This window comes from Centruroides vittatus, unplaced genomic scaffold (genome assembly GCF_030686945.1).
Source record: "Centruroides vittatus isolate TY-2023 unplaced genomic scaffold, ASM3068694v2 contig_1422, whole genome shotgun sequence".
Classification (NCBI taxonomy): Eukaryota; Metazoa; Arthropoda; class Arachnida; order Scorpiones; family Buthidae; genus Centruroides; species Centruroides vittatus.
The window spans coordinates 106,248-131,983 of record NW_027120892.1 but is presented as its reverse complement, the minus strand read 5'-3'; the positions used below and the strand labels follow the sequence as shown (position 1 = coordinate 131,983).

Genomic DNA, 25,736 nt, shown 5'->3' with positions numbered 1-25,736 from the left:
AAATAATTTTTTTGACGCTGATAAGATATAAAAATGTTTTTATATTTAGTCTTCAACTTGAAATATTTTACTAATAATTTTATAACATTTTTATTGCATAAATGTATGAAATTGAGAATAACAGTCTAATACTTTAATTCTGGTATAATATATATATAATTAAGAGAATTTTCAAGTGAAAAATTTATGGAAATAATAATGACTATTACAAAATACAGAACTTTAAAAAGTCCTTTTCTAAAAGTATTTGGATAACAGAGTAAAAATAAATTATTGAATTGAATTTAAGATCTGTTTTGAATATACAAAAAGTTAATTTTAATAGATGTTAAATAAAAATTTAGTATGTAGTAAAGGAAAAAAAACTAAGCAAATAGTTTTTAGAGTTTATTAATAATGTAACAATTAAATTAAATAGGATCAATAGACATATGCTAATTGATATGAAATTAATGTTGTTTCATTATATAAATGGATATTTATAGGAAAGATAGAGTCAATAATTTTCCCAAAAATCTATAACAAGGTATTGAATTGGTTCGCTACAATTTTATCTTATAAAATGCTGATATATCAGTAGATCATTTTATGCCCTCATCTTTTAAGAATATATAATTATCTGGAAAAATAAAGATTTTAAAGTAATTATCATCATAAAGTTCAATTTACAAAACAAACTGTTCCCTAATATTTTTATAATTGTTAAATACATAAATATTTATATAAAAAATGTCGTGAATATCATATGTAAGTAGATATCTAGTTTCATAAAACATAAAAGAATACATGAATATATAAAATTGTGTGTATAAAAAATAAATTATAAAAAGTGTAAAAACTATATATTTTTTAAACTTTTTCAACATACTTTTAAAACAGTAAAAGAATATAATTTTTTTAGATTCCGTTGAAAATTAATTTTTTTTTTAATATAGCTTTTCTTTTACTAAATTCCAAAAAATAAAAAATTTTAAAAGTGAATTTTAAATATTTTAACAAGAGTTAAATAAATAAATGAATTTTTTAATACTTTTTTAAATTGTAGTGTTACAGAATGAAATTCAGTTTTGGAAAACTTTATTTCAAATTCAAAAATTTCATCAATTTTTAATGCACTTTTTTAAATTTAGATACTTTTAGAAAAATTTTTAAAATATTTGTTTGATATTAAGTCAGTTAATTATGTGTTTAAGTAATATTATAAGATCTAATTTATAATTAATTTTCTTTTAACATAAACATTAAATAACTTATTACTATCAAAAATAATAATTTTAAATTGATAAAATTGATGATAAAAATACATTACTAAAGTTAAGCAATCAATTAGAAACTTATATATGAATTCGATGAAAGTTCTGGCACTTACATTGACTACATACAAATAACTGTATATTTCTATAATTTGCAAATAAAATTTGAATTTTTTATGTATAATTTTACATATTTCTAGAAATATCATTTTTATAGAATGAAATCATCATATATATTTTTAAATTAATACAATCTATAAGAAATTTTCTACAAAATTTTATACTTGATATAAAAAATATGAAAAAAAATTGTTATAAGAAGTATATATAAATTTGTCAGAAAGCTGTAAAATAAAACATTAAAAGCATTCAATAAATCATCGAATTTTGATTGATTAAAATTTTGAAAATAGTATTGAAAAATATATTATTTCAGTTATATTCTTGAATTTTCAAAAAGTGAGGATGTAAGTTACATGTAAAATAATATATCTATATATATATTAAAAAGTTGGGGTATTAGATATAATAAATATCTTATTTGACGTATAAGAAGATTATAAGTTTGAATCAAAGATTTGTGAAAGAAGAGATTATATTGACAGTAAACAACCTAAGCAATAACAAAACACTAGATTGTGATGAAATAATATCTGAACTGCTTAAATCTCATAAAAAAGAATTAATAGGATAGACACCATCTGTAGCAAAATCTGGGCATCTGGTTTATGGCCTTAAATTCTTTTTTATTTCTTTCTACAAAAAGAGATTGACAAAATGTAGTAATCATCAAACAATTTCATTAATTTCTCACGTCAGATAAACTTATGTTGATTCTAATATTTGAAAGATTAAAATCACAAACCAAATTAGACAAGAACAAGTTGTTCAAAAGAAGAGGGTACTAGTGACCATATTTGGAATATGGTCACTAGTACCCTCTTCTTTTGAACAACGGAGCAGAAGCAGAAGCAAAAAATTCTGCTTCTGCTCTGAAGAAGAAAAACATTGCCATGAACAATTGTTGGGAAAGAAAAGAAGAAATTTGAGTTGAAGAAAATGACTCCTTTCGATGAAGAAATGTTTCGGAGATTTAAGGACATCTTCAGCGATGCCAACAGAAAGATACAAAAAGCTGTGCTAAGAAAACGTAGAGAAAACAGGATAAATCGAATACGGGGAAGGCAACATTTAGTGAATTTAATCATATAAAAGAACAACAGCTTTTATATCATTTGTTATATAGCTAATATATGTGTAATAGTTTAACAGTAAAAATGCATATTATTATAGATGTTTTTAATATGAATGATTTGTCTCACATTGAAGTTAACCTGGTGCTCATCATGGTAGGATTAGTAATGCCATTACTTGAGGTGAGTGCCATGTAAACATGGTAAGTGCCATGTAAACATGGCACTCACCGTTGTTCTAAGATCAGGAAGTTTTGTTATGATTAATACACATTTTAATGTTTGTTTTACTTTACTTCAGTTAGAATGTATTAAAAGTAATTTTGATATAGAAACAGAAAATTGATATCTAATCAAAGTGATCAGATGGATAGAACCAGAAATATGATAAACAGATTCAGAACTTAATAGAAATTATTGTTAAACTTAATGATAAGTTTAACGATAATTTCTATTCAATTCTGAATGTTTAATTTGGAATTTTAATAACAATCTGAAACAATGCAATTTTATGTGGTATCTGCAGATTGGTGCAGTAGGCTACATGTTACACTCTTGAATGCTGTTTTCCTATTCTTTTTTAGGACAATGTGCACACTTTTCTCTTGATACTGATGTTGCCTCTGGAGGATCTGGTTTCTTTCTCAACACTTCCAGGATTTTAATACAGATATCCTCACTCTCATTGTCTGTGAGGAAGAAGCCTACATTTTTTTCTCAGACCCTCTCTTCAAGCCATTTCAGAAACATTTTATCACAATTTATAATAGTACATATATACAATATCACTTTGCAATTAAAATTGAATACAAAAAAGACACAGGCTTACTTGTAGGTGAGTGCCGCATTAATTTGGCCAACACAATTGAAACAAAGACAGCACTGAAAGCATTAACAACGAATATTATTTTCGATTCCTGTATTTTGTTGAAGGAGATACTCAGATAGAAAGGTTGACGAGAGTTTGGCCACAAAACTTCCAAGAAGTCCGAGTTACAAGCATTTTAAAACAAAAGGTGAGTGCAGTGCTCACCCTCAAGTAACAGTGGATTAAGTGATAAAAGATAACAGAAACAAAATATTTTCTAATATGTCTTATCATTTTAAATTTTCTTTTATGAATTACAGTGTAAAAAAAGTAATACATTCATTTACAGGTTTGCCTTGGATAATTGGGGTTCTACTCTACTTTTCTGCATCCACTTTCTAAATGACAACAAAATATTTGATAACATTAAATGGAATAAACTGTGGAATACAGTAGACCCCTATAACATGATAGATATGTTCCATGTTATATGAATCCATGTTGTACGAGTCACTTAAATACATGAGCCAATCACAGCCCGGCACGTGTGCAGTTAGTGGCTACGGCTGTTTGAAAGGTTTTCTTCCATAAAATTAATCGATTCTAGACTAATTTGACTCAACATTTCCAAATCACATATAATTTTTTGGGAATAATCCATATAAACTATGCTATAAACAAAAAATTGTAGGATTACTTACCAAGTGTGCACTGTTCGATGACGCCATTGCTTAAGCTTGTTTTCGTCGCGGAGCGGCTCATCAAACGGCGGATGCATGTTTCCTGATCAGCGAATTTTTCGCAGAAAAATAACTTAACTTTGGAGACATCATTAATAAAAATATAATTTTTATGGCCATTGAATAATAAATGTTTTTTAGTAGGTCCAGTGCTCGTTTAAACTCAACAGTTTGTACAATATCTGCTATTGGTCTAGATTCAACCAATCCTGTTGCAACACGAGTCGGCGATGATGTTTTACTGTGTTATACGAGTCTCTTTTAGCGTGCCGTGTTATATGAATCCGCGTTATATGAACCCGTGTTATGGGGGGGTCTACTGTACTTGATTGAAATGGGAATTCCTAATTGTTTCATTATACTATTTAAGCAATTTTTCATAACAGTTCTATAGTAAAAGCATAAAAGAAATATATCATTTTTTATAGTAAACAGAGGGCTTAGTCAGAAAGTATACTTTCTTCTGTTCTATGTAATTTATTCATATTTAATTTTTATAGACCATAAATTAAGGAAAAGATTATTTAATAACCAAATGGTATTATTATTGAAGATTGACCAATGTCAAATTTAAGATATGCTAATGATACAACATCAGTTTTTAAAGAATTTGAAAGAACTAGCAAATAGGATAACTAGAATTGAAGAAAAACTTTTTGGCTTAATTAGTAGAACAAAATGTAAATTAACAATGATTGATAAGCATTTTAATATCATCTCTAATAATGTAAATCTGTATGAAATTCAATTTGTTATATTTTCATTTATTTAAGTTTCTCACAAATAACAATAACAGTTATAAGAACATTATTTAAATGTTTCATTTATAAGTAGGATAATGGCACCAATAGTCAACTATTTAAAGCTGTTTTGGACTTTGATATTTTTTATTACAATATGTAGTAACACAAAAGGAAAACTTCATATATGAAAATAAAGTTTGTTGTATACTTTTCATGGAAATAAAAAGAAAACATTTTTTATTAGACTTTTGTTTACATCATGAAAAAAATAATAATTTAATCACGGCTGTTAACTTAATCGGTGGGTTGCATGATCATTCATGGCGGTCAACAACTGGGTTTTCATTCACTTCTAGAACTTCACAACTGTGAAAGAATAAGTGAGCTCAATAAGCATGTTGTAGAAAATATGCACCTGAAACATGGAAGTTTTGCTATCTTCTGTAGATCTCATAATGCCTTATTACCCATGGTCGACTACAAGGAGTATTGTGCAATAATTTTTTTCATCATTATGAGTGAGGCAACCTGTTATTCATACATGTCATTGAGAAAGAGGTTTTCTTATGATGCTTCCTGTGAGGTAAACATCATAAGATATTGGCTTGTCTAAACCTGCTTCAATGGATTAATTATGCACAGATTTCAGTTTACATAGTTGACTATTGAAAGCAGTTGGTAATAGATGTCCCCATCATATAATACTTTTAATAATGACAATAAATATTGTTTAGTACATAAGCGTTAGCACAGTGCTTTAAACAGCAGATCACTAGCTGTAACTGAATGTTATTTTATATATTTTTTCTATAAAGTCAGGAGGAGTGTGTAAATAGGAATGAAAAAATATATATTTAAAAAAGTAGTTATAAAAATTTATGTATATATTGGAAAGATAATATTACCAGAAAATCTAAATAGAGTAGGTAGCTAGATGTCTCTGATTTAAAGGGACTGTCTCCATTTTTGCCTGTTTGATATTTGCCCTGTTTATTATTTGATTGTTCTATTCAAAAATTGATTCTATAATTTTATTAACGAGACAATATGATATTACCAATTCATAAGTTTAATCAGTTTTAGACCCCATTTTTACTGATTCTGAAATGTGTCTCTGGTTGGAATGCAAATGGTATGGTCCACCATCTAAAATATATATGAAATATTTGAAAATAAATAACATTCAAATCTTGCAGATAAAAGAATCTTTTAAAATATTTTGACTACCCAAAAATGTGATATACAGATAATCTAGAAAAAAACTCCAAACAAATAAAGTCAAAAGTGCTAGAAGAAAAAAAGAGACCTCCCATAAAGTAGCTAGATCAAAATATCATAATTAATTAAAAGATCACTTGTTGAAGCTACTATAGATGCCAAGAACAGAAGGTAATGGACACAAATTATAAAAGAGATTGCTCAGACCAAAAAAAATGATGATTATAAAAAGATATAAATAATCTAACACACTAATGATTTTTTCAATAATTTATCTACTAAATTTAGAAAATTAGAAATTTTAATATGCAGAATGGCATGTAAATATTTTAAAAAATATGACAAATAATAATGATAAAAAATAATAATATTCTTTAAAATTATTACATTCAAATATACATAGCGTGTTTTTTAAGTAAGTACTGTTTTAAAATAGGACTACTACTGTGCTATGGTTGGTGTTCCGCAAATGTGTGCTGTGTACCTACGTGTGTTGGCTAGCCACAGACACAATTATGGAAGCATTCGTTCGTTTTACATTTGTTTGTGTGTGTGTGTTTAAAATGCCTCAGACAATTGAAAATCCCGCCAATTGTGAAGTACATGCGGTGATTCGTTCTTTTTAATGCAAAAGATGTGAAAGAGGCTGACATTCTTCAGCAGATTAGTGAAGTGTATGGAAAAAACATTATGGGCGAGGGAATGGTAAGAAAATGGGTTAGAGCATTTAAAAAGATAGCTGTACTAATGTCCATGACAAGGAGCGTAGTGGGTGACAATCTGTCATTACTGAAGACTTGGTGCAGAAAGTTGTTGCAAAAGTTTGAGAAAACAGACACTTTACAATTTCGTCATCCAAAACAAAAAGCATGACAAGCTCAGGAAGGGGATTGTTTTGCTTCATGACAATGTCTGTCCACATGTGGCTCAATGAACTCGAGATCTTATCACATCATATGGCTGGGAACAACTTGATCATCCTCCGTATAGCCCTGATCTAGCAACTAGTGACTACCACTTGTTCCTCCACTTGAAAAGGCATCTAGACGGTCAGCGCTATGACAATGATGATGTCAAAATGCCGTGCTGCAGTGGTTGGCAAATCAGGCGGCAGGTTTCTATGAGGGTGGAATTCAGAAGCTTGTTGTATGATATGAAAATTGCCTTCATATTGGAAGAAATTATGTTGAAAGCCTGTACCTTAATCTACCTTTCATGTAAGAATAAAATTATTTAAAAAATTGCAGTTGTATTTTTTTAATAACAAAACTGTACTTACTTTAAAAACATGCCTTGTACATTTCATAAAATCTTGACAATTACACAAAATATGTTTCCATTGTAAATTAAATTAAACATTCAATTTTTAAGTATTGAATATTAATATTCATTACTTTTTAATGTTATTATTATTGATTTACAAACTTAAATATGTAATGGTCTGTTTTCCATCATGGTCAGATTTAAAAAAATAAAATTTAAACTAAAAAAACAAAAGATGATGGTAATATGACTTTTACAATTCTACATATACATTTTAAATTTTATTCAAAAGTTGAATTAATTGAAATTGTATTAGAGTCAAAGGTTAAACATGGAGACGTATACACGTGTTTTAGTCGTCCTCGCGCTCGTCTTGGTAACTGTTTGTGCCGAAAGAACCGTTACAGAAAGCGACGATAAAGGTGTAACGAAAAAACCTGCCAGCCGTTTGGTGCGCCCTTTTACATACAATGCCAAGGATGCTTGGCAAACGTTTCTAAAAAATGCAGAAAGGGAAGAAAAAAAGGCGGCTAAAAAGCGAAAAAAAACGATTAAGTGAATAATGCTCGAATTCGTTCAGATGCAGACAGGTCTTCCGGGTCCCAGGGGTCCTAGGGGACCACCCGGACCACCCGGTGGTCAAGTGACAAAAGAAGAATTAGTGAAAATATTCCGCGAAATGGTGAAAGGTATGCATATTAATCTGATCAAAATGCTTTAAAAATCGATGATAAATGGACCAAAGGATAAGAAATACATCTTTATATTACTTTTACAGAAGCGGCCGAAAAGAAATTTCAGATAACCATCGACCCACAGGTAATAAAATAATTACAGAATTAATAAGATAATTGCGTTTAACTCGATTATAACCTCCTTTACCTCACCTTCTAGTGCACTAAAGAATATTCTGAAGTACAAAAGACTAAATCCGGGGGACAACAATTGCAACCACCCTTGTTTGACGTGGATCACGTGACGATCACGCCTAAAGTGTCGTGGAGTTTCCTGTGGCAATTAAAAGAAGACGTGTGGATCGGTTCCAGAGCCACGAACGAGATTTCTATTTACTATAAGCCATTTGCGAAGGGTAGCCACGATCGTTGCCAAAGTTTCGTGTCAGCCGAAGAGAGCTTCAATTGTCAAAATGACAGTTGGCTCGACACTGGAAGATACGAGCTGCAGAAGAGTGGGTTCTATACCTTTTATGTTAGCTTTCATTTTAACAAAAATAATTCGTGCGAAACTCGACCCTTCGATTCTATAGAAGTGTTATTGTGTATTAATTCTCTGTGTGAAGAGAATGTATCACTCAGGACCATAACGGACGTAAGAAATTCGTCATTTACAGTCTCCATTAATGGGATTTTACACTTAAAGAAGAAGCAATACGTTTCCATTTATGTAAACAACAACTCGAAGTGCTCCGTGAAGCTCTTCAGAAACTCTCAAGTGACCGGTTTTCTCACCGGTTACTAGTAAAGTTTTTCTTGTATTTGCATTAATTTACATACAATTTTTACAATCAATTAATAAAAATAGTATTAAACTAATTAAATAAAGTCAAAGTTTTTTTTAATTTTTGAACATATTTTAACAATTTTATTCAATTTCATTAAATTATAATTGCAATTAATTAATAACAATAATTTTCATATAATGGACATATCATGCATTAATGAAATTGAATAAAATTAGTAATAAATAAATGGGCTAAAAGCAATGTTAAATATTTTAACAGGTTTATTGTTTTAAATATTTTTAGAACTTGAAATAGCCTGATAATTAACGTAAAAATATTTGAAGTAATTATTAACACAATTTAGATTCTATAGATCATAATTTCAGATTTTTCTGTCTTGATTTCTTACACCATTTTTTAAGTTACTACTTCCAGTTTGATATAATATAAATTGATCTTTGATTATTTGACAAATATTGTTATCCGATATGCTTTAATTTATTTTTTATTGCATTATTTGTTGTCTTAATTAAATATAATAATTGCTTGTAATTTCAACACATACATATAAATATTGTTTTTGTAAATTGACAGTTGCATTTATTTGAAATACATTTTTAATTTTGTTATATGGATTATAGTTTAGTTAAACCAGTTTCATTTGAGTTTATCGTATCTAAATAGATTGTGCATTGTACCTCTAATTATATTTTTTTTGTATGTTTATTTTCTTATATTGAATAACAATTCACCTATTAAAAACAGGATTGTAAAATGAATATGTAAAGAATATGTGAATTCTCATTTATATTTATGTATAAATTTTTATTTATTGTGAATTATACTTGTAGATTAGAAAAAATTTTCACGAGTCAGATTTGATCTTCAGGCTACCAATTGGATAGTCCTTACATGAAACGAACAAGTTTTTCTAGTGTTTATAAACTTAAGATATTATTGAATCAAATTATTCTTGATGTTGTATCAACTATATTTAATCTTAAATTAATAATAATTTCTATTTTTAGAAATATGTAAATTTTAATTTAAAAAAATTTATTTAATATAAAGAACTGTTCTTTAACTGAATTAAATTAAATTTGTTTTAGATTATAAATAATAGACTGAAAATTCAGAGATATTCAAAATAATGAAAATAGTTTTTAATCAGATATAATTTACATTACCAAATATCAAAGATGGAAAATGATAACTGTTGACTGATAAATATGCAAAGCTTGTCAGTAATTTCTATCATTCTTGTAATTAAGAAGAGGATTTATGTATAATTTAATAATAGGATTTATATAGTTTGAAACCATTGTCTAGCAGTATTTTTTTTCTGTATTTAACAAATATGAAATTTTCAACATTATGTATTTTTAAACTAGTTATATAAAAATATTGATCTATCTACTGCAAAATCAATATTTTTTTGATGTTTTAAAAAATGTTTTTTTTACTTATGAGAGAGAAATTTTGTGTAAGTTAATATAGCAATAATAATGAAAAATTTTAGTTTCTATTTAATTCTGCATTTTATATAAGAAATTTATTATCATTTCTTATTAAATAATAATAATAAAGAATAATAAATAATTATAAATTTCATAGTTTCAATAAGATCAGTTTCATTTATAATTTAGACAGTCATTCATAATTTTAATTGATTAATATCTGTGAAATGACAAAGTACTTCTGTTAGCAGAACAAGACAAGTTTCACAAATATCATTAATTTGATTTACATCCTTATAATTTGTCTTTTACCATGCTGTTTAAAAATTTTATTTTATTTTTTATAATATAAACAATATCTGATAGATATATTTTCTCTATTGTATAAATTTTTAATAATTACTAAATTGAAGAATTAAAAAGACAAGTTTTCTTATAAGAGGATCCTCAAATATAAAATCAAATGAAATTGCTTTTTTTAGAATAAAAATTTTCAACATCTTTAGTACTTTGTATGCATATTCACGAAATTAATACAGTGGGTGATCGGTTAACGAACATAATCTGTTCCAAGACTTTGTTCACTATCTGAATTGTTCGTTAACTGATTATCGATTTACCATAGGTTTTTATGGAAATTTGATTAATTCATTCTGGAGACCCCAAAAAATAAAAATATATACTTTCTTACTACATTTATTTATATGTAATATATAAAAATACATATAAACACAGTCTTTCATTTTTATTAGCCATGTTTTTCCGTTTGTGGGGGTTAAAGAATCTGTCTAATGTCTATTGCTTTTCTGTCTTCTTCAGGATTTTTCAGAAGTAATTAATAGCATTGTAATTGTGGAGATTCCCAAGCCTATTAACCTCAACTTGCTTTGGATGCCATTCTAAGACTGTTGTTCTGACATCCTCCCACTTCAAAAGATGTTACTAGCAGATATCGGCATTAATCCTTGTTTTCAGAAGAAAGTATATCTTGCTGAGTTTCTTGGTGTTCTTCATTCAAGAGTTCTTGGCATTCTCTTGTCATCAGATCAGTTTCAGGTTCCATTATGAGCTCTTCAATGTTCTTTATGTCTCAGATGTGATTTTTGTTACTCCTTTAGCTGCTTGAATCTTCTTGATTATACAGTAACTTTCTTAGATAAGATTGAACTGCAGCCTACTGTAGACCTGTTCAAGCTATACTGCACAGAAACATCAGGCATCTTCTGCCCACTCTACCTTTGCTATTATACTCTCACTTTTCGAAAATAAAAACCGACACAAAACTTAACGAGTGCCAGCCCGACAGTCTCGTGAATACTATAAAAGAATTGTTTCTGTCAGAAAAATAAAGGCTGGAATTACAAGGGAGAGTTTCAAAGTTCGAAGGAATATTATCTGATCAGTATATACCGGGTTGAGCATCGATGTTGATGTCTCCCTTGCTCCAAAAGTTTTGAATTGTTGCCCAAAGACAAAGGAAGACCAATCAGTATTTGTTATTTTATGTCGCTTCTTCTTGTGTTTGTTATCCGAACATGTGTTCATTGTCCGAACATAAAAATCTTTCGTGAAAGTGTTCGTTAACCGATCACCCGCTGTAGTTGACTCCTGAGGATAAGCAAAAAGTTCAAAGGTCTTAAATTTTTGAAATATTTAAAAAAAATTTTCACAAGGGATTGATTTGTGTTAGAAAAAGTAAATATTTATTTATACTGAAATTCTTGATAGCATATAATATTTTAAGGATGCTTAATATTTAAATGAAACTTATTTCTGTTATAATAAATATAAATATGTTTGAATGAATTTCTTGATTATTTTTATTATTACAGTAGTATCAGAAAATAAGAATTAATTGCAATTGTTATATACTTCCCTAAAAAATAAGTTAACCAGTAATTTGGCATATATCTCAGGAACTACTTACTGATCAGAATAGTGTGAAACTTGTGACATACAAGCAGAATATTATATTCTTTATGCAACAAAACAATTGAAAAGCAAGAATTTAATCTAAATTATGTCAAAGCAAAAACAACAAGTACTAAGCATAGTTGTAAATTTTTTTTCCCATACAATAATTAATATGACATGTCATTACCTCCTGCATACACAAACACCACACAGTGATTGCTCATGCTGATTATAACATCATTTATCAGCTAAGTCAGAACAAAGTTCATTCTTGAACAAGAGAATCTCAAAGCATCTGGAATCCTTTTTGGTGAAGACCAATTGGATGCAATTAATCTCTCTAAAGCAGTGATTAGCAACCTTTTCTGGATGCAGACCTCAAGTGGACTTTGTAAGTTTCTAGCAGGCTATGTATGTTTTTTCTTATGTAGTTGCAGACTAAGTTTGCTGACCAATATACTCCATATTCCCTAACTACCAGTATACTAGGTACTAAATAATATATGCTAATTATATGCAAACTAGTAATATATAGTTATTCTCCATTTTTTATTGGTCAAATTTAGTTTGAATGTTCTTCATCACAAATAATGATACAAGACAGAAAACAGGAAAATAAAATTGTTGCCAAAGCCCTGATGGCCACTATTGGGACCTCATAGGCTGCAGATTTTTTATCAATGCTCTAGAGCATCCCACACAAATTCTATAAGATTTAGCTCTAGAGATTTTTACTATCGAGAAAGTCATTGACAAGTGCAATGGACTTTGTCGTCTATATGCACAGGCATTATCATTCATGAAAATGAAATCTACACCCATAGTATCTTAGAAAAGTTCATGGATTTCCAAAAGTCTTTATATTCCCTTGCAAAAACATAGAGCTCAGTGTGATCATTGAGCATAATGCTGCCTCAGATTATGATGCCATTACCTCCAAACTATTCTCTTTCCACAGTGTTAATGAGACTATTGGTCATAATCAGCTAAAATGTAGAACAAAACCTAATGAAGATAACAAAAACTAATAGAAAGCTAAAAAAAACTTAATAAAATTAATGCCAGAATATTGATCCCAGAACAAAGCAGAGAGGTGTGAATTATTGCTTGCTAAGCAGGGAGATTACAGATTATAATTTGTTAGTATGTTGGAATGGACCCCATGAGGAATTTGTTGCACTTATTTAATAGTTAGTGTATGTATATGTATTGATAGATTTTATTATAGAACATGAGTGAAAAGATTACATATCATTTCTAGATTTGCACTTGCATATAACATCTACTGGATTTTACTTTAGTATATATCATAAGTTCAACTTTCCTCCCATTATAATTCCTTCAGAATCTTTTTAACCACTTCACTATATAAATTTGGCTATTAGTGCTATGATATTTCATGCTTATCTATATATCTCACAATATCTGGTAGATGATGAATTAGAGTTGATTTTTGCAACAGTTAAAAATTCAGGATACTCATAAACATAAACATCTTACTAAACCTGATAAATTGCAATAACACATTATAGCCCAATATGGCAGTTGAAGATGTGTTATTCAGGATACTCTATGACAAAATTCAATCATCTCAATTCCAAAGTTAGGAGGTCTTTATTCCAGTTTCTATGTCAGCAAAGAAGGATATGGAATCAATACAAGTAACTATCTTATATCTGTGATAGGTTTCATTATGCCTTATGCATATCTTCAGAAAACACTGGGTATTTTCTACTATCAAGGACTGTATTAAATTCCTCTCTCTCTCCAGATTCTAATCTGATGTGATTCATTCTACAGTTAGTTTACAGAATTATTCTTGTTAGTAAAACAGAACATTGTTCCATTCCTTTAAAGTCCAATGTTCTTGACATTGTCTTAAATAGGGTCTTTTGTGCATAAGGGTCAATGGAACATAATACAGAGTAGCTGTCAAAGCCTATTTGCCTGAAGTCTCCTGAAGACACCAATGATGTGTGATTTACACCAGTAATCATAGACATTTCTGCAGGGAGCTGCCTACGAAGCATTATTCTATTTACATAAAAACAACCAGAAACACTTGTGGTAACAAATGATCTGTTAGATTTTTTTTGGGGTATATTTAAGATAATTAGTAATCAGATACAAAGCAATTTGGCTAGAGGTAAGCTGCAATTTGGCTGCAATCTCACAATATTAATTTGTTTCTACAGTAAAACCTGTTTAAAATGAGAACCTGAATATAAAGGAAACTTGCCCAAACAGAAAAAATTCTTTGGAATGGACTGATTTTTTACATTAAAAAAATAACCCATTCAAAATGGAAACCTTGCTTTCTCTAGATTCTAACCTGCTAAACCTGAAAAAATATTTGGTTAGAGCAACTTGTGCACTTCCAGTTTACACAAGTTTCATTGTAATTACCTTAAGCAACAGTCATCAGGTTACAAAACTATTATAAATTTATATATATAAAAATCAATTCTTGTTGGTTTGTCCTTTATACGAATCTTTATTCTTAAACTGATCTGGACCAAAATTTGTATGAGTTTTATTTAACCTGGAATCAATGCTAAGCTATATATTACTCCAAAATATTGGGGGTAGTATATAGATTCTTTAACCTTTACATGTAGTGCCATCTGTTGGCAAAAACAAATGTTAATCATTGTTGGTTTTGGATTGTTGATAATAGATTGGTTTATCTGCCAACAGCTGCCGACTAGCTTAATGCCTGCTTAAAGGCATCATCATCTAATGGGACAACTTTTTAACATGGAAGTACCTGTACATTAAAATGTTGTTTCTTTAGATCAAGTATGTCAAAGATATGGCCTGCGGGCCAGTCATGGCCCACAAGACAATTACTTGCGGCCTGCGACATGAATTCAATAATGCTATTTGTTTATATTTTATTATCTTGATACCAAAGAAAATGTAATATTTTGTACTTAAACAAATAATACTTAATAAACAAAATTGTTGAACTCAATAATTATTATTATTTGATTTATTTTTATGTTTAATTTTTTGTTTACATTATGTTTTCTCTATTTCATCTTTTAAATTTCAAATTAAAGTCCATCTTTGCAAGATCATTTATTACATAATTCCACTATTTTGCATATAAAATGAGTGTTTTCGAAATATTAGTAATCGTAGGCACAAAAAACCTTTCACACACTATTTCTAGCAGACAAATTAATGAGCACAAACGTTTTTGGCCGTTTTAAAAGGCCTTCTTCAGGTGCACTGAGGACGGTTGGAAAGTCGGATAGCCAATGTTTACGTGACGTCATCGTTTATGAGGGGTTTCCTCTTACAAGTGACGCCTTAGCGGAGAAGGTTTAAACGAAATTGACCTTGGAAAATATTTTAAGATTAGCCAAGATGCGTGAACTATTGTCGCAGATATGCGAATCGTGAAAGGCGGAAAAAGGCGGCTTGTTACAGCTCAACATAAAGAGTTCTTTAGATGGAATACAGCGCTCAGCAGAAGAATTAAAGAGGTTGACGACAGAGACAAGGTTTTCTGGACAAGCATAGATAAGAGTAAGAAATGGTTACAAGCTAACGATATCACCCTTACTAGAGCGGATAAAAGCAGAAACGTCGTTCTTATGAAGAAGCATACGTACGTTCAGCTCCTCGAGGAATATATCGGGTCTACGGAATGCCAAAATATCGCGGAAAGTTTCTTAGACAAGCTCCAGAATAGAGTTGTTAGATTTACCTGTTCTCCTCTAGCTAAACACCTACGCCTAGGAAATGCAACGATGCGGTCTCCCGAGGTACCAAGGCTTTTTGGCTATGCTAAAGCCCATAAACCAGGCAAACAAATACGGCCGATCGTGGACAAGTCAAGATCCCCAACACTCCCCCTTGAAAGGGGTCTGCATGAGCTCCTCAGAGCTTATTTGAAAGAATATAGCTACACCGTTTCAAACGCGGGTGAACTCGTCTCTAAATTACAAGGCATTGCTTTAACCGGGCAAGAATTTATCACAGTGTTAGACTATGAAGCTATGTATCCGTCCATTAAATTGGAGCCGTGCTTCTGTGCCCTTAGAGACTTCCTCTTCCAAGCCGTTCCGCCCGGACCTAAGCACCACAAGCAGATTTTGGAGCTGGCCCACCTAGTATGCTACAACTCCTTTTTCACCTTCAACCAGCGAATCTACCTTCAAAGAAGAGGGGTCCCAATGGGTAGCCCCCTGTCTGGAGACCTCTGTGAGTTAGTGGTTAGAAAATTAGATAGCGAAGTCCTACAAACCTTCAATGCAGACATTGTACTCTACACGCGGTATGTTGATGATATTCTTATTATCTGGAGATCCGAACCGGACGTTGGTAAGCTGCTGCAGACTGTTAATAACAATCCGTTTGGGCTTAAGTTAAAGCTTGATCAGCAGGATGATAGGTTGGCCCATTTCCTTGACATCAGTATTTTCCTAGACCGCGGTTGTATAACCACTAGTGTATTCCATAAGCCTAATCATCTACCTTTCTTCATCCCCTCAGCCTCGAACGACCCCTTTACCTATAAAATTTCCGCCTACCGGGCCCTGATCCGTAGGGCCTATACCCATTGCTCTAACACTAATGACGCGTTTCGTGAAATCCAGCACATCAAACGCATCGCCGTAGCCCACGGTTACAATGGTAAATTTATAGATGTGCTGGCCCAGAGAATACATGATCGCGGTGTTAACAAAGCCGTCAGTTCCAGTCATCATAATCTGCGAAGTAAGCAAGTTGTTGTTGATTTCGACCCTAGGCTGAGCCAAGCGTATAAAATCTTATCCAAAAAAGCCAAAGTTGGTCTTACGTACAAGCGCAGCCCTTCGATTTATAAGCTTCTAACAAATAACAAGGATAAATGCAGCGAAGCCAGGATTCCAGGGGTCTACTCTGTTCCGCTGGTGGACAATAGAGTTAAGCCAAGCAATAAATTAACCTACATAGGCTCAACCAACAGATCGCTTACCAAAAGGATAGCTGAGCATAGGTACGACGCGCGCAACAAAAAATTTAATTCCACCCTAGCCCAGTACGCAAGCGAACCCAGTATAACGGCCGAATGGGAAGATGCTAGGATTACCGTTCCTATTCTTGACTCTAGCAAACTTAGAACAATCGAAGCGATAGAGATCTTTACAGAATCCCTCAAAGGAAACTGCATTAACAGCAGGGATGCAGATTCGCTTTCCCCTGCCTGGCGGTCACTCCTCGATAACCCCCTTAATTAAATAGGCCGGTCCACCCTCTCCTTGTCCGTTTCGTTCTCTCGTGCAGTTTCTAAATTTATCAGGTTTCTTTTTCCTTTTTCTTTCTATTTCCTTTTTTCCGCCTTTCACGATTCGCATATCTTCGACAATAGTTCACGCATCTTGGCTAATCTTAAAATATTTTCCAAGGTCAATTTCGTTTAAACCTTCTCCGCTAAGGCGTCACTTGTAAGAGGAAACCCCTCATAAACAATGACGTCACGTAAACATTGGCTATCCGACTTTCCAACCGTCCTCAGTGCACCTGAAGAAGGCCTTTTAAAACGGCCGAAAACGTTTGTGCTCATTAATTTGTCTGCTAGAAATAGAGTGTGAAAGGTTTTTGTGCCTACGATTTTGAATTAGTTCTAGCTTTGTGTACAGAGATTAATATTAGTAAATTACAGTTTTTGTTTTTTGGTTGTCTAGAGAGTGCACACTGGTAACAGGTAGAACATTTTGATTAAATTACAGTTTATTCTTGTACTTTGAGTTTTGCAATCCTTATTTTTGGATCAGTTTACAGACCTGTGTAGCGCTTTCGCCGCTATTAACTATATGTATATATTTCTTTTTTTTTTTTTTTTTTTTTTTTTTGTTGATTGTTCTATTTATATGTTTGTTTTTTCGTTTATGTCGCGTCGCATATATGTTGTTGTATCGGGTTTTAGATGTGACGCACAGCCATTTTGTTGTGTACCGTACCGTCTGTTGTCGTCATTGCTGTGCCGTGGTTTTTGATTGGCTATTTGGAGGATCACGTGGGAGGAAAAGAAAAAGCTCCCGGATGGTGGGAGATATAAACGGGTGACTTCCACGTGTCGGGGCATTTTCATTTTTCTCTTTTGTGGATCAGGGATCTGGAGCGGTGAAGAGACGAGAGAAAGGATTCGAAGCAGAGCAGCCGATCAGGAAGAGAAAAAAAACAAGAACCAGCGAGAAGAATCTCATTTCGTAAACACGTGTCCCACGAAATACGGCGACGGTATCTACCATCTTGTAAATGTGTGTATAGTTTTTTAAGGTTTAATCGCGTATTAGTTTTAGTCTCGCGATTAATTACTGTTGTAATCATAGTGTTATTGTCATCCTTAATTTTGTTAAGAACGTTGTTTGCCTGTTTAAATCAGGCGATCAATCCCCCCTTTTTTGTGTGTGTAATTAATAAACCTTTGTTTGTTTATCTATACGCTTCTACCGACTATTCATTTTCACTTCCTTTCATACCCGCAAACCACGTGCTTGCGGAGTCTACACCTGCTTCAGGCCTGTAAATTGGCCAAAAATGTTTGTTCTGTGATTAAAGTTATTACATTACATTACATTACATTACATTACATTAAAAGAGTAGAGAGGTTGTCTGTATGTGCGCAAATGGTGTTTTTTAAAATTTATTATCAAATCTCAGGTTATTAAAAAAGAGTTTTTTGAGTTGGCTACTTTTGGGCTACTTTTTTGAAAATTTTTGGCTACAAAAGCTAAAAACATCTGGCCTGCTGTCATACTCTAGGCAAAAAATTGGCACTTAAGTAGTTTGAGTTTGACTCCCCTGCTTTAGATGAAGGTATGTATTGGGACACAGATCTGCAGAGAATTTTGCTAAGCAACTTTTGCATCTTGGTGATAGAAAATTCACTGAAGTTCTGAATACTAATTTGATAACACTTACTACATAAACCACAAATGGATATATGAGAAAGCAATATTGTCATCTAAAAACAAATGTGTTGCTGAATATACCTAGTGGAATTTTTAAACTCCTTGAAACAAGATAACTACCACTTCATAACCTAGATCAGGGCTTCTTAAACTTTTTTTATTCACGACCCCATTTATGATTGTGATTTTTTTTGTGACCCCTCCCCAAAAATATATATATAAAATAGGGTTTCTCATTTCCCGGTCTTTTGCTTGTCCCGGGACAAGCAAAAGACTTGCAGACTTTGTTTGTATCCTGGCCCAATTTGCACAACTTGGCGTTACGCAGTTATTGAAGCTACTGGGCGTGGTTAAAAATTAAGACAACATAAGCACAATTATTACAGATATTACAGGTAAAGAATTTTGAGAGTCCTGCCACAAATAAGCAACGTATTGATTATTGACTGTTTGTGAAGTGCCATAATGAGTAAAAATTAAAAAAAAAGTAATAAGTAGGTTTAAAATTAATAAATACAAATGTATTCTGACAGTTTATGAGTTAATTATACTTTCTATTTGCAAAATTTCCTTATCATTAACACAAAATAAGAAAAAAGTGAATTTTTAAGAAATTTGCGGGATTTCCCGGGATAAGAAAAATTTCTCAGGTTAAAAAAACAACCGGGATCCCGTGATCCTGTTTGAGAAACCCTAATATAAAATAAAGATATGTATATTGCAAAATATTTATATATGAAATACAATGAAAATATACATATATATTGAAGATATATACAAATTTGCAAAAACAATAATGGTGTACTACCACAGTTCACTCTTGTGTTACACTGGAACAGAGACAACTGAATACACTGAAAAGCAACAACACTACACTACTTCACACTACAATCAGTGTTGCTGAATCATTGTCTTGTTGCACCAGAAGTGACACAAAGTGCAACTCACGAAACTCACAAAGCATGCCATTTTCAAACTCTCACAAATTATTTTCAATATTTTGCATTAAAATCTCATGACCCCAAGATTTCGCTAAGTGACCCCAAATGGGGTTGCAACCCGTAGTTTAAGAAGCTCTGACCTAGATGAATAGGTTGGAGCATCAGTAATGCTTTTGTGAAATTTGGATAACCAATGTTACTCAAAAGGAAGAGAATGATGTTTTATATTTGTCTGACAAACCCAAGCAAGCTTTTGTTACTTATAGTTTCATTATTATAAATACTCAGGTCAAAAAATTCACATTTTAGTTACTAGGACCATTATTTTTATCCCACACTCTCAATTTCACACCCTCTCAAAAATCTGAGTAACACTGGACACATGTTGCTAGTAAGAACATAAATTTGGAACAAACAAATTTTAAAGGTCACAATGATGTCTGATTGGTTAAAATTAAAAACTGATTTCAAATATTGGCCCATGTGGTGTAATTGTAACCAACTCAAACATCTAGAGAAATTTACAAGACTTACAGGGAGAGAACATCCATCAGTTTTAAGGATAACAACACATTTTGAAAACATGGGTATCATTATTTAAAGTCAGTTTTTAATTTTAACCAATTGGACAGTCTGACCTTTTAAACTTATAACTTATTTGTTTCAAATTTTTATTCTTATTTAAAATAGTTCTATAACCTGATGACGGTTGATGACAGTTGACTTTTTGACTGGGATTTTGATAAATATTGAAAAACTTGTATTGCTTTTCTAAAGTTTACTGCAGTTGTTAGTAGTTCTGTACTCTATATTATGATGGCATTACTCAAGATGTGTGGAGGAATTATTTCAATTGATAGGATATCAATCATCCTGACAATATCCAGTCATCCTGCAAATTTTTTCTTTGTGGAATTATGAAAAAAACATGTTAGGACATTTTTTATGGGTCCTAAATGAAAGAACAAATCATAAAAATTGTTTATGTAGAACTTTTTGTGTCTGCTTTATTAGTATTCAGTAAGGGCCATTTTTCCTTGGGTATGGCACCAATTTCCTACTATCCCCTATTACTAGTTAAAAATTCTGTATTTATAAAAATAAAAATATTCACTGCTTAACAGTTTTTAATCTATTATGTTTAGATATTTATAAATGCTTAAGATTTCTAAGTGTAGTTTAGACAATCATTCTTATCTATTTTTGTGTTTAAAAGTTTAATAAATGTATTGTACAGTACATGGGGTAATCCTGATTACTGCAGTGCTATTATCCCAGCATAATGTCACAAAGAATTTTAAGATTTGAGAAACAGTATATGTGAAGAAGTGTGTTATGCATGTCAATTTATTCATTAATAAATGTGGTTTCATAAGAAAGTATTGATTTAAAAAAGTATTTGCAAATTTAATAAAATTTAAATTGTTAACTTGTTTATTGTAGCTTACTGCTGATATATTAGGAAAGCTAAATTTTCTAACTGCAAAAGAATGAGAGAACATGTGATTCCTATGTTTCTTTAATCTATCAGAAAAGATGGAAAGTGTAGCCAATATATAAAATTTAAATGTCTGAGATACTATTGTTTTGATATATTGTGTATGCCATATACACTATTTTTGCCTATAGGATTTTTTGTTGTTTTAGATTAATGAACAAATAATGTGTGGAATTTAAAACATATTTAAAATTATTGCATTTTTTAATGTTGGCTCATCAATATAAGATTTGAATTATCAATATAACATTTGGGTACCAATATAATGTTCAGGTTAGGCTGTTTGTCAGAATTATCAGGTATAGTTTGTCATAAACATTGAAAGTTCAGATAAAGATGGTCGGATGACTGAGTGGTCAAGGCAGCAGCCTACTACTCTGGGGACCAGGATCGAATCCAGACGGGTCAAAAAATCCATAGGAATTTTTTGGGGTGGACCATCTGGATATGTTGGGTCCCGTCCCTCTCCACCCAGCCGCCCCATTGTGGGCCTGGCTGAACCCATAATGGGCTTGCTAAAAGAGGCCTTCTTAGTGCCCACAGGCCGAAAAAGAGTTTAAAAAAAAAGCTCAGATAAAACTATTTGTTAAAAGTATGAAACTATTATTGCCTTTCTCCAGATACTTTGTTTTAATTTTTGTAAACATATGCACTCTAGGGAAGATTGCAAAGCCTAGCAAGGATAGAGATGGCTTTTGCTACATGTATAAATGTGCAATACTCATAAGTCATTAACAAGACAACCATCAACAAGTGATAAGTAGCATCTTATATGATATAAAATAATAACATATATAAAATATATGTTATTATTAAATAAATATGGCTATGCATAATCTTAAACTATAGAATAGACAAAATATATTTATTTGTCTAATAGATCTAAAATTTGTTATATTTTTTTAACAATATTAGTCAGTTTATCATGTTAATAGTTTGTAGATCAGATCTTTGCAGATCTTATTTACAAACTGTTAATATGGTAAACTATTAAGGATCTTTTTTTTTTTTTTTGGATAATTTTATCCAGTGATGCACTCAGGATTTAATCTTGGGAGTGGAGTTGAATGTATAAAACACTTTTACTGCAAACTGAATAAAATTTTCACTGTATGTGATTGCTAATTCCTAAGTACTATAGAAATAAAAAGACACCACACAATGTAAATAAAAAAATTTTTTCAAAAATCCTTTCCTAATTATCTAGTATTTTTTCCTTTTCCTTTGGAGGATATCAGGAGTCCTTTGTCCCCTCTGTGTGTGCCACTGCTTTTATGTCTATATGATCATTAAATTTGATATAAAACAATTGTTACATTAAATACTAGTTTTAATATGTTGTTTGAATAATGATGTGAATTTTTATATTAGTTGATAAGCACCATAGGACCTACCCATATGATGATTCACCACGTTTCAGGTTTACACTGTTAGCAATTCAAAAAATTGAAATTCGTAGTTGCATGCAAAATCCACGCCATTTTTAAGCATTTATAGCAACTCAGTCATATTAGTTCTAGAAAAGACTCATTTCTCTGCTTTGCACTAAACATGGGGACTCGCATCAGTGTTTGTTCGGAATTCAGAGTTCTTGTTTGTAACACGTATTATTTGTGTATTAATGCTTTGTTTTACTTACGCTAATTATTTTGCAAATATGCAGGTAGTGATACTGGTAGCTGCGACAAGGCAAAGAAAAGCAATAAAGTTCCCACTTACTTTTATTTTAGTTATTTTCATGATTTAAGACATTGTGCTATTTATTGTTAATATAGTGTTTATTTGTCTTATTATTTTATATACAAAAATTTGTGATGAATATGTTAGTATAGGAAATACAGTACTCAAAAATTAATACAGTTCACTATTCCGAATGATAATACTGGCGGCGCATTTGGTTTCTTAACAGTGTGATTCTATTTTTACCATCTAAAATTTACATTAATTTATACATTCTATAATTTTTTCCCCTAAATATTCATCTCTCGCGTAACCAATCAACGCGATTAATTTAAATTATTGTTTTATAAACACAGGGGCTGTTGGTAACTTACGTAACGCAGATATGGTTGTGTATGCAGAGAATCGTTACTATGCCTTACAAGGGGTGGGGTGTTTAAAAAGTATTACGTAATGCTAGGAGTTCAACACTCGAGTAACAGAATGATTTATTATTTCGAAGAGTTGCGTAGCGACCCGTATTGTTATGTCACTGCTTAGTACATAACTAATAAAATAATGTAATGTTCCGTATTTTGTACTGTGTACAATAATACATTATTTTATTCCTTAGTACAATTGAATCGGTGAGTGGAAAAACAGTACAACTCCAAAATTGTCAGTTTTTAATTGAGATAGCAAAAATCACATTTAAACGTGGGCCTTCCTGATACGTTGAACAGAAGTATAACTAATACACTGTGTACGCATTTACGAGGCTACCTGTTATGTTATTGGATGGAAGAACGATACAACTCCTGGAGTTATAACGTTCTTCCACCCAATATCATATGTTCTCCTTCTTGCCGCTAGAGGTTGACATGCGCAGACATATCTGTAAACCTGCAACCTCGTTGAAGATTATTAGTGTTGTTTGTTTGTCCAGGGCAGAATCGTAATGATACAATTTTGAGATTTCTCTTATATCTTGTACAAAGCAAGCATTTTTGCACAATTTTTCAGTATTTCCCTGTTCGTGGACACACTTTCCTACCATGCGACAGAGCCTTTGGAAATGTCAAACGAGTCATAAGAAGACATGATCGAATTTATCTACCAGAAGATTATCAGCACATGGTTGCAAGCAGTTGCAAATTAAAGCCATTTACAGTATCAGTAATCAAATATACAGATGTAACTGACTTCAAAAGCTGGTGGCCAAACTATTATTAAAAAAAACCTGCAAATCACCTGTTCAAGGAAATAATGAAACCTTCTCAGTTTCAACCTACAATCAGTTAATCTATGACTGTTCTGCACCAGGTTATATTTCTGCTAGTCGTTTTATCAGAGGACTACATACAAACACTTTTAAACTGCTCAAGCCTCACGTCACTCCAACTTTTCCAAACGAACCAGCCTACAAGAAACCGTTACCAACCAATCAATGCGAAGAAGATCAATGATATAAAAAAGTCTTGAAGTATATGAGTGGTGAAATCTTGGAGTTTTACTATCATATTACGTCTTGGGAGACAAGCAATGAAGATCAACAGGAAACATAATGTAATCATTACAGTTCTAGGCCATCATATTATGTAAAAAATCAGTAATAAAGGCATTCTTATTAAAATGAGTTACTTTTTTTTTACGTTTAACAAATATTGACTGGAAAAACGGTATAACTCCAAGTTTTGTTTTTGGCCGTACAGCTTCTCAGGATGCACTTAATGAAACTTGCTTGGCAAGGTCTTGTAGAGGGAGTCATTCCTTACAACTTCTCTGTTCACTTGATTGTTGTAAAATGTACACTTTTTACCAAAACACATTTTTGTGTTTATCTCAAAACAGGTATTTTGGAATTGTACTGTTTTTCCGCTCGCCGATTCAATTAAAGAGTCGATCTAGTATATGTAGTTCTGCGGGTGGTATTTGCTACGTGTTAGTGTGTTTCGGGAGTATGGAATGGTACAGTAGTTCAATAATATTAAAATAGCATTACGTAATTTATGGACTATTCTTTATAGTAATTCCTAAAGATCCCTATAATAATTTAACTTCAATGAACACAAATACATTCCACGTCGAAACTTAAAGGAGTTTAATATAGGCTGCGTATATATATTAAAGGCGTGATTGCACCATGTGTCTGATTATATAACTTATTTACGTCTAATAATTCGGATATACGATATTCAAAACTAAATTTTATTGCCATTTTTTTAAAATAATTCTTTAGAAAAACAAGAGTGCAGATGATTTATCAGCCAAGCGGCTTTTTAATTTTGCTAGGAATTTTCTCGACATGAAAAAAATTCCTTTCGTTTCGGTAGATGTTGGTTTAATGGACAGCAATTAATATGGTATAATTGACATATTAGGATTCGGTAAAAAGTAACGAAGTTATTAGTTTTAATAATTATAAACCCTAAAATTTTGAGTATTTTTTTTTTTGTTTTAGTTTACTCATATATTAAAAAATATTAAGGCAATGTAATATTTTGAAATATAGCCTACGTATATACTGGTATTTATATTATATTTTATATACTTATATATATAAGTATATAAAATATAATATAAATACCAGTATATACGTACCATTTATATATATATATAAATGCTCAAGAAAAATATTTTAAGAACGAAATATTAAAGTTTTAAGTAGATATATTGTAT

The 25,736-nt window shown here is 31.2% G+C and overlaps 2 protein-coding genes across 6 annotated transcripts in view; both read left to right on the top strand.

Moving 5' to 3' along the window:
- Window positions 1-25,736, top strand: part of Max (MYC associated factor X) — a 94,042-nt gene that overhangs the window by 1,877 nt on the left and 66,429 nt on the right. The gene's annotated exons all lie outside the window — the stretch shown is intronic.
- Window positions 2,313-8,748, top strand: LOC136968259 (erythroferrone-like). Its single transcript, XM_067262246.1, has 6 exons — window positions 2,313-2,403; window positions 2,547-2,629; window positions 7,535-7,759; window positions 7,790-7,907; window positions 7,997-8,037; window positions 8,113-8,748. Exons 1-6 carry the CDS (start codon window positions 2,313-2,315, stop codon window positions 8,695-8,697), a joined length of 1,143 nt encoding a protein of 380 aa, XP_067118347.1. The 3' UTR covers window positions 8,698-8,748.

Bases quoted from the DNA above. Each gene is read 5' to 3' on its own strand.
- LOC136968259 (XM_067262246.1), top strand. From the start codon at position 2,313: ATGACTCCTTTCGATGAAGAAATGTTTCGGAGATTTAAGGACATCTTC. The intron at 2,404-2,546 runs GTAGAGAAAACA...ATATTATTATAG, and splicing joins AAAAGCTGTGCTAAGAAAAC to ATGTTTTTAATATGAATGAT. The intron at 7,908-7,996 runs GTATGCATATTA...TTACTTTTACAG, and splicing joins ATTCCGCGAAATGGTGAAAG to AAGCGGCCGAAAAGAAATTT.